At 40.7% G+C, this 16,546-nt stretch overlaps 1 protein-coding gene across 2 annotated transcripts; it reads left to right on the forward strand.

Annotated features, from left to right (window-relative positions):
• Window positions 1–6: 6 nt before the first annotated feature.
• mospd2 (motile sperm domain containing 2) lies at window positions 7–14,647 on the forward strand. Of its 2 annotated transcripts, XM_063887889.1 has the most exons (16): window positions 7–355; window positions 444–501; window positions 933–1,088; window positions 2,572–2,658; window positions 2,829–2,983; window positions 4,117–4,177; window positions 4,291–4,329; window positions 4,414–4,538; window positions 4,978–5,151; window positions 8,958–9,076; window positions 11,893–11,986; window positions 12,299–12,395; window positions 12,826–12,946; window positions 13,073–13,181; window positions 13,400–13,429; window positions 14,120–14,647. In XM_063887889.1, exons 1-16 carry the CDS (start codon window positions 323–325, stop codon window positions 14,270–14,272), a joined length of 1,611 nt encoding a protein of 536 aa, XP_063743959.1. In that variant the 5' UTR covers window positions 7–322; the 3' UTR covers window positions 14,273–14,647. The 2 variants fall into 2 exon arrangements, with proteins under 2 accessions (XP_063743959.1, XP_063743960.1); XM_063887890.1 differs by lacking the exon at window positions 13,400–13,429 and having other exon boundaries at window positions 9–355.
• The last annotated feature ends 1,899 nt before the right edge of the window (window positions 14,648–16,546 follow it).

The raw sequence follows: 16,546 nt of genomic DNA on the forward strand, positions 1-16,546 counted from the left end.
GCATTGTGGGTAAAACTGATAAACAGTGAGTTGATTATATTATTTACGCCAAAGTGTTTCTTTCGCTTGCCATAATCAAACGAATCAACTGCATGGATGATTAGATTTAAACCCTTTTTCCTGAATACAGTTGAACACTCCCACTGCTCTTTTACTTTGAACAAATAACACAGGGAAGAGGAGTGGCCACGGCGGGAGCCAAAATGGCTACGACCGGACGGTAGTTTCTCAGTTTGCACTGATTCTCCTGAACTAAACGTTAGCTGAGTAGCTAGCTTAACAAGGAACCAGCTCAGAGACGGAAACCCGGTGACAGGGGAACATGGCCGAACTTGAGCAACACGAAGGAGAGCAGGTATCGTTAACTACCGTTAGTAATGCGTTAGTTAATCTGTCTAATCCAAAGACGTGTCTCTGTAACATAAACGACTTTGTTTTGACAGGACATTGAGAAGAAAATTGAGGATACCAGACTGAAATTTAAGAATGAGTTCCTGCAAGGTAACTCACTTATTATGTCATTTTGACATGAACTTGCTCCCTGACAACCAGCCACATGCAAATGCCCTAGTGTGGAGTCAATGTTATCTTCAAATATAATGTTAACTCTCACTAAAAGTTAACAATCTGTTACTTTACTTTCATGTTGTGAACATCATGACCTAAAGGCTCAGAGCCTAGATAAGCTCCAAGATATAACTAACCAAGCTAAGTGTTTATTTCCATATGCATTTAGTAGTTATGACTAATACAGGTATAACTTTATTAGCTCTAGGTGAACTTTGTATGAGGCTACACCACAATGTGGTCATCTGTGACTTGAGCAGCATTTCAAATATGAAAGTCAATATGGTTGGAAGTGAAACATTGTGTTTGACCCGTTTGTATGTCGAGCGTCATGTGACTAAGCACTAACAGGGTTGTGTTTACAGATTCGACGGATAAATATGACTCCAGAGATGTGGAAAGGCTTGACAAAGATGATGCCCTAGTGGAGGGCTACCTTCAATGGAGGGCTTGTGTTGTTGATGATACCTTGAAATTAATTGACGAAAGTCTCCAGTGGAGGAAAGAATTTGGTGTAAATGGTAAGAACTTTGAAGTCACGCTTAAAAATGTGTAATATGATAATGAAATATGAAAATGTTTTCTTTAAAGTAGGGCTAGGCAACCTTACTAGTTCCAATCTTGAGTACCAGATATATGAAAATAAATTAAAATATTACATTTCTGTCTCTTTCTCTGAAAAATGAAGAACTCTTTTAAACTAGAATCCAGGTTTGAATGAAATTGTCAAACAAGCTGATCAGGACCTACATGGCCTGGATAACAAGATAATGAATCGGAACAATCCTTAAATTATATCTTTTAGATACTGTAACCTTCCCTTATCTAATGCTACATGCAACGTTTTATCAGTATCAAGTTTTAACCCATCCGTATAACATGCATTGACATGTTGACATGCCATGTTTATTTGTGTTTTGTGGAAGGTTGCAACAGATATCAGCGGTTGTCTTTGTGCTGCTCTAGAATGAATCCGGACAGAGTTCCATTGTGTGTGAAAACACCCATATCGCCTTGCAAAGGCTATTACCCACGAGAACAAGTCCCACTCTTTCTGTTTTCAGAGGAATTTCCCAGAGTTGCTGTTCGCTAGTCTTTAATCCAGCAAATTCAATATGTCCACTAGTTGTTTTTAGTATAACTTGATATATTAGAGTCATTAGTTTCATCAGGGTCCATATCCCAAGGCCAAATGCTGTTTGTTTATTGATCTATTGAAAGGGACTGCAGCACTTAAGGTCATAGGGAAGCTGGGAAACGTAAAAATGTGTTTTATAAAGTATTGAATAATAATAAGTAAAACAATTTTTGCTCTAGACTGGAAAGTGCACCTACAAACATTTGACAAACAATTGTATGTACAGTAGCTGTTGACTAATTGCACTAATGTGTTGTGATTGCGATGACTTATCTTTAGGAATAATGCATGCTGAGAATTGACTGAACATTAGGGCATGGAGAAACAAATATTGATGACTTTTGTCAGTTATTATTGTGTGATATTTTCAAAAAACACACAAAATACAATTTTAACAGTGTTGTTTGGAATGGCAGGTTTCTGAGAAGTAAAAAGGCAACTATTCAAAGCCTCACAATTCTATAGGCAGTATTCAGATTGTTGTATAACTTGCTATTCTTAAAGTCACTGAGAAGTTATGTGTTTGTGGAAGTGCAGTGGATATAACAGTTTAAGATATGTCATTTCCACATTCTTATACATAATTCTCCCTGCTTTCATGCTAAAACGTGTCTTTACAAATGCACCTCAGACTGGAGGAGATCCTGAAGTTAAACTGAATTGAGGTTTGATCTTGAATCAAACTGTGACCATCAACCATTCTAGCGAACCCTTCCGGACATGATAATGACAATAAATTGTAAAAAACGTAAACATTTCTACGTGATGTGCTTTAGCCTACAATCAATTTCTAAAGGCATACAGCTTATATTCATAATATAAAAAACACTACTTGACAGTCTTGTGTTTCTGCCGGTGTGTTTCAGATATCACTGAGAGCACCATCCCCAGATGGATGTTCGAGACTGGTGCCGTCTATCTGCACGGCTATGACAAAGAGGGCAACAAACTCTGTATGTACATGATCAGCCCCTCCTTACAGTACACTCTGAAAGCCTTACAACTGTTTCTTTACAAGTTGTCAGTTACATTAAGATTGTTAACCTACTACTAAAACTCTACACAAATATAACACTTCTAAAACTTTAATGAATAACTCTGAATCTCTGTTTTCTGTGTTTAGTCTGGTTCAAAGTAAAGCTACACGTCAAGGATACAAAAACAATCGTGGACAAGAAGAAGTACGTAGCCTTCTGGCTGGAGCGGTATGCGAAGAAGGAACCCGGCATGCCGCTCACTGTTGTGTTCGATATGGCAGAGTCTGGCCTCAGTAATATAGTAAGTCCATGATGTGTTTCAATGAGGTTTTTACTCTCATATAATTTATTTTTATTTCTCTGTCACGTTCTTTCATTTCACTTAATTTCTTGTAATAATATCAAGGACTTCAAGACAAAGCTTGTATTGCATTCTGCTCCCCCTGTATTAAATAAGCTTTACTTTGATGTTATAAAAAGACCGTTTCCTTCCAGTGCCTGTCATTGGAATGCTTTGGAGTATCCTCCTCCTTCTTGCTGTTTGAGCGGTGGTCTTGCAGGGACTGATGCTCTTTAATGGTTTTACTCTTCGGAGATTAAAGTAACCTTTAAATCCCGTTGGTCAATTCGAGTGGACTGTCTAATCCGCTGACTCGCTGCGTCGCACAGCGTTAGCTCCTTGATTGAGCTCTCTGTCAGAGAGGGTATTTCATTGACTAGGCTCTCTCGGGAGAGAAATGGCTCAATTAAATGCAAATAAACCAGCACAAGCACTGCAAAGAGAGTAAATAGCTATGCAACCCAAATATGAAATGAGTAGATTAGGAAATCAGCTTGGAAAGCCGCCCTGTTGAGCCACAGTAAAAAGCTAGAGCTAAGGCTAGCCAGCATGATCTCATTAAAGCTCGGGAGAGAGTGTCCTGCATAGCAATGAGGCTCCGAGCCAATTACGGAGCCCAGCCAGGATATAGCCGCTGTATCTATTGACACACCGCCTGTTTGGTTTGATGATTAACATTAAAAAGGAAGATGATCATTCATCATATTCACATAAAAACTGGTTTAAAAGTGTGGCAGAACCTTTCACCTGGATGTGCGGTTTCCAGATCAAATGTATAACCTCTATTTCATCTGTTGATTTTCTTTCACTGACGAAAGAGTAGATAAGATCATCTTTTTTAATCAGAAGCCCTTCATCATTTAGATCCATTTAAGAGCCATTTAGTGTAAACGTCCTTATTTCTTTTGTTTTATGGGAACACGGGCTCCTTCAAAATGATTTTCTTTGCAAAGCGTATTATACTCAGTGTTTGTGAGTGGGTCATTTAATACATGTTCTTTCTGTTGAAGTAGGTCAGTTCAACAATGCATCTTTTACGTTTCTGTTTTTGGTTGAACTTTTAAATCCCTGTCGTTTTCCTCTTTGTGTTTCAGGACATGGAGTTTGTGAAGTACATCATTAATTGCTTCAAAGTATATTATCCCAAGTTTTTATGTAAGTAACAGAAAGAATAAGTAATATTCACGTATTAATTACTATTCACAACCAAAACTGGGTATTTGTAAGAATAATTCTAATGGACAAGCTTTTGTACTTTATCATTTCAGCCAAAATGATCATCGTGGATATGCCTTGGATCATGAATGGTGAGAATGCCTTCCTAGAAACCTATTTCTCTGCAGATCACGATCTGATTCTGACCTCTGGAGCATAACATGTCTCTTTTTCAGCTGCGTGGAAAATTGTGAAGTCATGGTTGGGTCCCGAAGCAATCAGCAAGCTCAAGTTTGCTTCCAGGTCTGAGGTTCATGGATTCATAGACCCTGAGTACCTGCCAGCCCATATGGGTGGAACGGTATGTTACAAAGTTAAACATCTCGAAATAGCATTAGTGCGCTACTTCATGCCTATAGGACAGAATAAAACCATGCAGTAGTAACTAGGACTGGTCTGAATGTTTATCATCACTATGTTTAATGTTGGTTGGATGAAGAATTAAGTTGTGTAACCTTTCTGAATTCTGAATCCAAGGAAGCAGAAATATTTCTGTCCCACACTGAAATCTTGAATATTGTTTAACTGCCAAAATAAAACATTTCATGGTTGGAGAATATCTCTGTACTCTGAAATAGGGACCTGAAATGATTATGTTCATTCATATGTACATGTTATATACATATGACTATCCCTGTTTAACAAGAACAGTCAGTGTGATAACCTTCATTTAGATTGCCAGTTTACATGCTTTTAAAAACCATGCTTGTCCTGATCTATTCTATCCGGCTACATTCCAGGACCCCTTCAAGTACAGCTACCCGCCTCTCCCTGACGACGACTTCCAAACACCCATCTGTGAAAACGGACCGATCGTTAGTGAGGACGAGCTGGAGAGCAAAGAGGGGGAAATGGAGAGCAAAGACGCCCTCGAGTCCAGCTTCAGCTCTGAGGTGGCGGTTAAGCCCAAAAAGGTACTTTTTCTTTGAGTTCATATGTAGTTTTTATCAGTCGTTTCAGAATGTAGACTTAAAAAAGTCCTTAACTTTACTTAAGACAAAACTCTTCACCCTTTCATTTAGCCACAGCATAAGGTAGGTGTGTGTTCCACTTTAGGCCTCTTTGAATATCTGAATATTGAGTGAATGTCGTATATCTGAATAAAATGGCTGAGTGACTGTGAAACTGATATGGTTAGCTAGTTGTTATCACTGCTCTCATGTGTAGTTGAGTCGTGATTAATTCTCTTATAGCTGTGACATTCTGCTGCTAATCAAACTGAGCGGCCTATAGTCAGAGGTTCCTCCCGTTTCTCCTGTCACTCACGTTCTATACTTTGAGCGTGAGATTACAGCATGTAATCACCACAGAATTAAACGGTGAGTAATGTCCTGATTTGGAAGATGGCAAGCTCTTGCTCATTGTCTACGTGAAGGTGACTCCTAACGTCTACGACTGCAATTAAATCCTGCTGCTCCTCTTCTCCTCTCCGCCCTCACACGGTCTACAGAGGTTGTCAAGTCAGCTCCTTAAGCTCTTCCCCTGCTTTAGCCGGATTCCTCCTCTTGCCAAACAACAGCAAGCAGCCCCAGTGTAGCACCATAACTGAGACGCCCCCCCGCAGGGTTTATCTTAACTCTGTCTGTAGACACTGTCAGCCTCCCTCTCTCTCTGGTGTCACCCGATTCCTCCCACTTGCAGTAAGGCTGCAGCTTATGTCACATATTCTACTCTCCTACAGGACAATCCAGTTTCATAATCTATTTAGCTACTTTTCGGGGCAGCGTCATGCAGAGAAAGCCTGCATGGAAATAGACCGAGGGCTCAGGAAGCGCCTCTGGAAGACTTCTAGAAAGTTCATAATATGTTGGTGAATGTTATTTTCAAGCATGGTTACTAATGTCTTTTGTTGCAGCTGTTATTAACTAAAGCATGGGCCAAGCAAGAACTTATTAAATGTTAAAGCTCAACACGCAAACACTGTTTCCCTGATGGGATGGGCCTTAGGGAGGTTTCTTTTCAGATTTGGGTTTAACCTGCATTCCAGTAGTAGATATAACTGTGATTTATAGCTGCTCTTGAGGGTTTTTGTAGCCTGTTGCCTTTAGGACACACCCTGTGTCTGCTGGAGAGCTGCTGCTGTGTCACCCACAGCTACTCCCATGGGCCTCCTAAGACCCAATAAACAAACAGTCTTATTGTTAATAAACGTTGGTCATGCACAACAGATTTAGATTTACCAAGCAGAGATATGCAAATCACTCAATTGTTTGCCAAAGCAATAATTTATAGGCACCCTTTTTAAGTTTGTTCATGTTGTTGGTGTAAACGTCATGATCAAGCCCTACAATTCACGAGAAAAGGAACATATTTTCATATTTAAGCATTTTGGGACTGAATATTTGACATTTAAACAGTTTTAGCCAGCTCTGTGAGAAAGGGAACGATATGTTTATGTGCGCCTGAACAGCTAGTTACTCAACCACTGCTCTGACATACAGTGAGTCAGTGTGGAAATGTGCCTGACAGCAATCACAATGTCTCAAGGGTTGATGAATATTCCGGCTAAGAGGATAGTAGCTCTACAGTTTGTCTTGGAATGGTGAATTGTATAACAATTCAAATGAATGGTAATTCATGTGACTTTACATGTTGCCACTGGCTGAAGGTTACATTTGAATTATAAATTAAGTCTGGAAACTTCACAAACCCAACCTTTTGGCTAGAAATGCATTCATTCAAGGCTTGGTTGATGGTTATTTATACCTCCTGCACTTTAAAACCCATAGTTTTGTACAGAAGTAATTGTATGTTCGTTGTTGTCGAAACATCACGAGTATCTCAACATTCACAAACAGAAAGGCAAGGTTAACTATTTAAAGTAAGATGAAAGGAGAGCGAGATGTTGGTATCGGATAGGAATTTGAAATAGTTATAACAGGTTACTTGACTCTTTTTCATACCAGCTTCACTTCTGCTTGCGCAGAGTGGGGTAGTTTCATCGGGCATAATGAATTCAGCTCTATTCCTGGAAGCCTGTGCTGTGACTAAACCTGCCAGCTCCTCTGGCCCATCTGAGCGCATTCCACAGCACTGCTTCTTACCATCTTGTCTAAACAAACCGTAGACTCTTCCCCTCCTCTTCCGCCGCCGTCCCTCCTGAATTGCGCTGATAAACTTGATGGCTTAAGGAAGCTAATTTCCTTTCTCTCTGTTTTGAAACAAGGGCTGGCTGTGGTAAGGCAGTGTAGGATCAAACCCACACACGGAGCTCAGAGTCCGGACCATTTCTCCCGGCTGGAGGGGCAGGTGTGCTCACGTGACCGAGTGCACCTCCCTCACAGTCGCCTGCTGTCATCTCCTCCGTTGACCTGTCCTGGACCTTACATTTCAGATTGAGAAACCAATTAAACTGTCCCTGCCTGCCAGGAACAACTTGATATTATCTGTATGTTCTAACCTCAGATACAAAATACTGAAATAATTACTGCTTAATTGCAGTAAACCAAGCTATTAACACTTGTTTTTACTTCTTTCCTTTTCCGCACATTTTAACAAACACTACGAGTGCCTTGTTTTTTAACACTATTTTTACCAGGTCTGTGACACTGGAGAGTGATAATGAAGTAGACGTACCATATCTAATGCCTATTAATATGTACTGTATAACCAGGAGACACTCCTCTTTATGAGCATTTCACTAATAATTCAATTATTTTATTGTCTTTGCATTTCAAATCTTACACAATGTGTATTATGAAGTTATCAAATTAAGGATTAATTGTGTTAAAGTGAATCTTAATTCTATGTATATGCTTAAAGTGTTTTTGAATTTGTTTCTTAAAAGAAATTGCCTAATATTTTGTTCTTTGTTAATCGTTAGTGGAATATAGTTTCCATGAGCCTTACAAAAGTGATCAAAGCTGCTCAAAAACAGTGTTATTTTCATTATGATTTGTGTATGACACAGCCTGCTATTTCATGTTTGATTTCTAATTAAAAATGTGAGCATGTTTCACTTCTTCGACTCACATTTTTACCTCGTTGTGTTGAAATGATGAATAAATGAAGCCTTCCGTCAGCAGCCGGTTATCTCTTGGTGTCTTCATTGTGGCAGCTGATGACCGCTGAATTAAGATGACATATTGTGTTGCTTATCACAGCAAACGACACTTCACTTCCCAGTCACAAACGTTCCCATCACATGCAGAGCCCGCTCACCTTTGCCCTCTCCCCCCCCCATGATGTGCACACTCTCCCATCTGTTTTACACAATATGTGAAGGCATCCTTTTCCCAACTCAACGACTTTATCCCCAATTGCTTAGGCTTTTCGCAATATCTATCCTGTCAGCTGTTTCATTCATCTTGTGATCTGACCGAGGATGATTTGGGTCAAAGTGTACGGATGTTTTGCTGAAGTGAAAGTATCCTTTTAAGGAGACAAATTCTGACTTCTGGACTCATTGAACTTGTTATGTTCAAGCATCTTTTTTTTAAGTCATTTGTTCTTGAAACTACCAGAAACCCAGGTCAGGGGTCACCATGAGGTTTCTCAGTAGTAAAACATGTTTTGATAACACTTCACAATTATTTCACAAGAGCCATTCATGAGTCATTGCAGATAACTTTCAAGAGCTTCATTAACTGATAGCTGTCCTCGCATAAAGGCCAAGGTTCAAACGTTTTATTTTCATGGACGGAACCCGATAAAGGTCACACGATTGCATTGTCATTACTCTGAGTTTCTTTTCTAATTAGCTGCTCTTTTGTTGTTTCAGGTGAATTTCCTGGAAGACAGTTTGAGGGCAGAGGACAATGATAAAGGAGATACTACCTCCAGGACCAAGGGGGCCAGAAAGCCACTGACTACCTTCAAAGGCGCTCTGCTAGATGTTAGGTAGGCCATCCTGCTCACAATCTCCTCTCTTACCATGATTCTACACCGCCTTCATCAAATTGCAGTTAGATAGAGCAGACGTTATCTACATAGATTAGGAAGCTCTCAAAAACTACATGGACGCAATACAGGAAGTCAGCTGATGGATTTCTGTGTGGTTTATCTTTGGTAAAAATGCTAAATCCTCATCAAGTGTTATTGGTCTATTGTTGGTAAAGACCACAGTTTTTTACCAACACGTTAACTGTACACTAAATCTTTTTGACTTGACCTAACTGGGGTTGTATATTCACACATGTTTGGCTTCTCTTGACTGCAACTAGAACTCATTTGTGTTTGGAAGGAATGAGGAACCGAAGCCAGAAAGGTTGACTTGACACCAAAAGATTGTTAGGGTGGTGTGCAGAACTGGTTGTAGATGTATCTACTGGACCAGGGGTGTCAAAACTTGTGCCACATACAGATAAACATACAAAGGGCTGGACCACTCACTAGAAGTGAGGTATATTGCCTCATAAATTAAGTTATAACTTGAAATGAAATGTAGGTAAGTTATGCTTCATACTTGAATATGCTTTGAAAAAAAAAGCCTACATCACAGCATGCTTATAAGCATTGCAGCTCATTCCTTAAGGAGCCTCAGATTGCTTATAATAAGGTGAAATATGACGGGTATATTTCCATGTTGTTATGCAGATACGTATTTTTATCAACTAGGATTTGTTAGAAAATGTTTTCAACTTTTAATTCCTGAACTTAATTGAAAAGTGGGCTTGACACACACATGAATACTGCTGTTTCATATATGTGTACATATGTATATTTGAGACAAGCTTCAGGTGTGGGCCATGTTCCATTATACTTCTTGAATTTGCTTAAAAGTGGACCAGGGGCCGTAGTTTGGACCCCCCTGTACTAAACTATCCTCCCTTGTCCACGTCTCTCCAATCTCCACTCTGAAGCTTGTTCCAGTGTTTAATCGTACACACAGCTAAACATGATAACGTCCTTGAAGGTATGATTCTGTTTATTATATAGCATCAATAAGCTGGGAACTGAGCATGAGTGTTAAGAAGAGGTATTTTTAATTGCCTTGTGTATATCGACAGAAATGTATCGTCTCAAAGCCAATGAGTCATTATTGATGTTGTGTCTTTTCATTACGTCATTGATGGGGTCTCATGGGGCAGGGATTAAGGATGCTACGGATTGAATGAGAGTCACTGGCCAAGGATCAATTAACCTTTGAGAGAGGGGCACTCGTCCCCCCCTGCACATGTCGTCACACACATCATACAATTTATTGAGCGTTTCTTTGAATTGCAAAGGAGGGACTTCAAGAGCGGTGTGTTGCACAGAAGGAAAGCACACAACTATGTGTTTGGCTATTGGGTAAAGAATGAGCGTTCTCTCACTGTATTTATTTTACTTCTCATTTTCATGAATATTTGTCAGTTGAGTTCTGTTTTAACCGAGGAAACGGCTTTGATGTGAGGATTTTGACAGCTCTGGGCTGTGAGTTATAGTGATAAACAGATTTAAAGGAGCCTTAAATGCAATTATGTTTCTGAGCTGTGTTAGCCTTAATTCGAGGCTGGGGGGGGCTTTAGTAGGGAGTAGGGGGCTTTGATCTCGTGTTTGCCAACGGTTCACAGAGCCCGAGACTCACTTTGAGGGAAAGCACCAGCTTCTGTGGCTGTAGAACTGTGGAAAAATATAGGAGGGATATACGCTTTGTTCTTAGCGGTTTTAGTCCATGAGACGTCAGTGAGAAGCTTTATAAGAGGCAGATATTCTCATCTTTTTTCTAATTTCTTCTTGGCAAAACTCCCAATAAAAAAAGGGTTTAGTCTTTCTGAATTCATCAAATAACATGCTATGTATAGTTAGACTGTTGCAAACAGCGAGTGCCGGCATCTACCACTACTGATCACAAACTGCCAGTGAAGGGGCTTCTTCTCTAGATTTTGGGTCACAGATTTGTTTCTATTCTACATTTCACAGATGTGACGCCTGATCAGGGCTCAGTTTAAACTGAAAATAAATAGCATGTTTTTTCTACAGTATTCACATATCCTGTGTTCTACTCTGAGACAAACTCTAAAACCAACATGGAGACATCAATTTGTTGGTCTACCATGAGTTCTGCTTCCATTGATGGACAACTTGGTTCCATTCAACCAATCAGATCGCTGAAAACAATAACACAGAATCTCTCAGTCTGAACCAAGACGTAAAAATGCTTGCAAACAGAAATGATGAACGTGTTTGCTAAGTGAGACGCATGTATAGATGCACTTTGTGGTCAACCGCAGCCTACAGCTCCATGTTGCCCCCCAGGAGCCCCATAGATTGGAGATTCAGCCTTGGACTTTCACAGGTTTTATTGATTTCTGAACACGTCTAGAGGAACGTAAACATGCTAGACAGAAATCCTGTATTTGAAAGTATGAATTTTTTACTTTGCTGCAAATCTTAATATAGCATCCTTCAGGAATGACTTTAGTTATGTCAGATAGTTAGGGGGAGCGGTAGCAGGAATAGCTACAAGTCCCAGGATAATCAGAGCACACAGACAGCAAAGCACATGAAAAGTAGCCGCCCAATCTGTATTAATACTAACGCCTGAGACAGAAACAACAAAGCATTTAAGGAAGCAAAAGGAACTCCTGTCTGCATGTAGAGCAGTCGCACGGAGAGGCGCTTTATAGTGTAAAATGACTGTATTTTTAGGACCCAAGCCTCTTCTTCCTACCACGACAGCTTCCTAACAAATCTCCTGTCTCACGTTGTGGGTTTTTTTTCTCTCCCTCTAGCCCCGCAGAGGAGCTCAGCTTTGGTTCTGCAGAGACGGAGAAAAGATGCCTCATTATCCTGAGCAATGTGACCAAAAATAAAGTGGCCTTCAAGGTGAGAGTGAGGAGCGAGTGTGTCTAAGTTTTGTGTCATTTTCTGGTATTTAATCAGCAGTAAAATCACATTTTGTCAAGTTATTTGTTTAGCACAATGGCAGTTCAATGGTTTCATCTTTTTAAATGTCAAGTTCTGCTGCTTTTTTGATCTTATATATACATTTTCATGGAATATCTATGTTTAGACTGTTCTAGTCAGACAAATGTAGATGAACTTTGGGAACATTTGATGGGATTTTTCAGCAATTTTCTGAGACAAACCACTCTGAAAATAAATCTGTTATTTAAAGTACCCTTGGTGTCTCCCCAGGTACGGACCACAGCACCTGAGAAGTACAGAGTGAAGCCCAGCAGCAGCTTCTGTGAGCCAGGAGCATCAGTAGATATAGTGGTGTCTCTACATGGAGGTACTGCACTCTGGCTCCGAACCGTCTCATAATAGATTATTCCAAAAGCTGCTCTTCAGCATGATCTTGACTTTTACCTTCACAGAGTGCTAGCAGCCACTCTCCTTTGCCTGTCATACATATTTTACAAGTGATAAAAGAATAATCTCCCAAAAACAAACCATGGACCACTGACAGTGCTGTGAGAATTTAAACATGTTAGGGCCTTCAAATCAGCTGTAGGCCACACTGTTCTGCAAATACCTTAGAGGGGTCAGTACTACCTATTTCAGGGTTGATTTTATGCTTTTTCCCAATGTCATGTCAAGCACTGCATTTATTTTTCCAAAGCTGCTGAAGTGGCTATGTGGTTTCCTAAAAAAATCGAAACCCTTTCCATTATTTATACTGTGTTTTCTGCTCCTCTGTTGCCCTGGATGTCTCCGTGCAGGTTCTCAAGCATCCCCACAGGACAGATTTTTGGTAATGGCTGCCGAGATGGACAATTCTTTATCCCAAGAACTTGCACAGTTCTGGAAAGAAGTGCAAAAAGCCAAGATCATGGAACACAGGTACGAGTCTGTGCTTCTTTATACAGCCATGAGAGTAAATCTGTAAAATAATTAGTGGCCCGCTGCCCCACTGTCCTCATTACAGTGAGCTTATAGTCTCCTCATTAGATTGTGACTCTCCCACAGATTGCGCTGCCAAATTCTGGAGGGCCCTAAACAAGCAGTGAATCCTCTCAGAGACAGTCCTGTGGAGGTGGTGGGCGGCGGCGGCGGGCAGCAGGAATTTCACACCGCGGTGAGTTCTGCTGGAGAGGAGCCTCTACTGTACTCACTGTGTTTGACTCACTACATGTTTGTTTATTTTGACCACCGATTTAGATTCTGTACACTGCCACCCTTGTCTTATAACGCCTTGTAGTTCAGTATGACTCTATGATGAAGCCGCACCATTACAGATGAAATTAACATGTCTTTGTATTTGCATTGCATACTCCAAAAACATCCCACACCCAGGCACTGGATGATAACATACATTTCACATCAGTAAGTATTACATGTTGGTTGAGAGTAGATTTACTAGGTTGTAGCATCATAAATGTCTTGTTTGAGGTCTATTTGTTACATGGTTTGGTTCCACATTTTGGGACATTTTTTCTTACTTTCTTTTGAAGAGAGTTAGACAAGAAACTCAACCCTCATGTCTGTGTGTCACAGCTGGAACAGAGAGGCAACTAGCCTAGCTTAGCATAATAATGTATCTGTCTTAAATGTCCAAATCCTCTTCCCAGCCCCTCTAGAGTCCCCTAATTAGTACTCTTTATCTTCAATTGAACTTATTTGTTTGTTAAAATGTGAATTTGGGTATCTGTGTGGCCTCTCTGCTGATTTCCTCACCACTTCAGTGATGACATCTATGAATCTAGGAAGTCACAGCAATCGTACAGGAAGTTGTCAAACAGTAGCACCTAACTCCCCCTAAAACCACAAATTGTCGTTTTGAATTTCAGGTTGAGACATTTTTAGAGACACAGTTTTAGTTTTGTATCACCTCGCCTCCTGTCTTCACATATCACACATGAGAGTAGCATCACAAACCTCTCCTCTAACTCTAGAAAAAGAATAAGCGGTTTTCACACTTTTTTCCCAAATTAATTGAACATCAGTAGCCTGGTTTGCTGCCTTGTCATTCATCGCATTGGTGTTAGATTAAACCCGGTTTTTTTATCTCACCAGCTCATGCGAGTGATAACCTGCAACGCACGGCTGGAGCAGAAGCTGAACTCGTGTCTGTGGGTGCAGAAGGTCCTCATCGGGTTGGTGCTGGTCCTGCTGGTGCTGAACCTGCTGTGTCTCCGCCTGCTGACCACCTCCCAGCAGCCATCCTGACCTGCCACCGCACACGGCACACAGACGCTTGCTGCGGGACCATGGTCCCCTGCCTGAGGGCCGGTCTTCCTGAGCGCACCCCTCCCCACGGGCTGCTGTCATGGAGCGGGAGCAGGGCCTACTTCAGGGAGTGCAGTCTCCTTATGAAGAGATTGCTTTTGTCTCTTTTCGGGCACTTGAGAGCTAATACAAGAGGGACACTTTTACCAATGTGACATCAAAGCATTAACGTATTTTTTAAGATGCATCATGAGAAAAGATAAATGTGTATTTATTGCAAAAATCACAACATTGAGTAATTCTGCGATCATAATGTACAATTTTTTATATTATATAAATCTAGAGAATATAAAATAAACACTTTTTGTCAACTTATCTGTTGTTGAGCATTGTGTTTTTCTCCTTGTCTCTGTCAGCTAAAAGAGAAAGCATCTACACATCCTCCTTTATCCAGACATGTGAAGGTTTTAGTATTACTCAAGTATTCATACTTCCTCATACACCCTCATTAGTACAGAGGTGTTTAATTGAAAACTTTGCCGTGTACGACCCCTGTAAACCTCTCCCACACTCAGACCGAGGAGCCACAGGAGATCTCTGTTTCCACTATCTCCTCTTATTTGTTTTAATTACCCCAACACTGGCAAACTAAAAATACCAAAGCAATTACTGGCGAGTACAAGGACACGGCGCAACCCACTTGTAGCTTAGTGGAAAGCGCTGATATCTATAACAAGATCCAGCTCTGAGCAATCAGGATGCGAGCCGTCGCACAAGGAATGATCACAATTGGGTTATTAGATGTGTGCACATAAGGGTTGTCGAGCGTAAACACTCGCTGCTTGTTCGCAGTAGGTGGTAGCTGTGGAGATGATTGGAAGGACTTGTGCAATAACGGGTAAACTAATCCTACGCTGATTATAAACACTGGGCTGTTTGGGTGTTTATCCCCTGAAGATTGCATTGCGTCGCTTGTTCTGTAACTCATTCTATTTTAGTGGCAACCCTTCATATGGTTCCTATAAAATGTCCATTAATATCCATTTGTCAAAGGAATTGGTTTTAAGCGAGCGTGTTCTCAGGATGTAAAACTTGCATTTTGTGTTTCACTAAAACTTTCAGTAAGATGCATTTAGCGCGGAGTGCATGTGTACTAAAAAAAAGCATGGTGGTAAATGGAGTGTTCCCCCCTAGAGGGTAAAAATAAAAGCCTTGGTATCACACATAGGTGGGCTGATTTTAAGTGCATCTGAGTGGCACACAGTACCTGACTGAACCCAGGAAGTCAATCAGATACACTGCACTGCACAGAGCCAACACTTCTATCAGTGAAGCCACAATGACTGAAGGGGAAAATTATTTGAGCGGTCATGTGACACTGATTCCCAGACAGACTCATCTCACCTGATTGCCTATTTGACAGTAATTACTTACAGTGGATGCCATACGTCTTCCTCGAAGTCAGAAGCTCCTCCACAGTATTGATTCAACATTAAACACCACTTAAACCGAAACCCGGTTCAATGTGCGGCTGGCCCCGGGCACTCATGCGAGGTTTGGGGCGAGACAATGATTAAGTTCAAGTAGCAAATTGGGACGTGGTGGCGGTTGATGGAGTGCTACATTTAACAAGAATGGTATGGGTGTTGAGCATATTGTGCTTTCCCCTCCATGGATAGGATGTTGGAGCACCACATGCCCATTTTCATCATCTCTGTAAATGAACTCATTGAAATCAATGCCTATACAGTGGTGGTAAATAATACTCATCTTCCCTAACTATGTAATAAAAATGTATTTATGGGCTGTAAACAGAATGAGCATCCTATATTGAAAAAGTGTATTCTCTATCTAACTATTTTCCTTGCCATTTCCATCCATCCTAAGCCTGTTTTCTGCTTTCCCTTGTTGTGGGCTGCATCAGCCTCACTGATTGGCTGCATGGACAGACAAACACAGGTCAGAGGTCAGTGAGCCCTTGGAGGATATGTGGGGACAGCTGTCATGCTGCTTGACACTTTGGAAAACATCACCAATGATGCCTCGCTTACACTCAATATTTATGCATCTTGTGTGGACAAAAGTATTGAGATTATCAAGATGGATCCACTTTTCAGAGGGTGTTCCCACTTCAGGCTGAGGATAAGCAAATGATTAGCATGAAATCATGCCGGCACATCTTAAATACTAGATTTGGGCGATGGAAAGAAGTAGTGACCTAAATAAAACATTGTATTCTTTGGTTTATACCATCTGAATTAATTGGAATAGGGA

The sequence above is a fragment of the Eleginops maclovinus genome, chromosome 7 (genome assembly GCF_036324505.1).
Source record: "Eleginops maclovinus isolate JMC-PN-2008 ecotype Puerto Natales chromosome 7, JC_Emac_rtc_rv5, whole genome shotgun sequence".
Lineage (NCBI taxonomy): Eukaryota > Metazoa > Chordata > Actinopteri > Perciformes > Eleginopidae > Eleginops > Eleginops maclovinus.

Excerpts from the sequence above, each read along its gene's own strand:
- mospd2 (XM_063887889.1), top strand. The coding sequence starts at position 323 with ATGGCCGAACTTGAGCAACACGAAGGAGAGCAG. Across the intron at positions 356-443 it reads AGCAACACGAAGGAGAGCAG|GACATTGAGAAGAAAATTGA; the intron begins GTATCGTTAACT and ends TTGTTTTGACAG. Across the intron at positions 11,987-12,298 it reads AAAATAAAGTGGCCTTCAAG|GTACGGACCACAGCACCTGA; the intron begins GTGAGAGTGAGG and ends GTGTCTCCCCAG.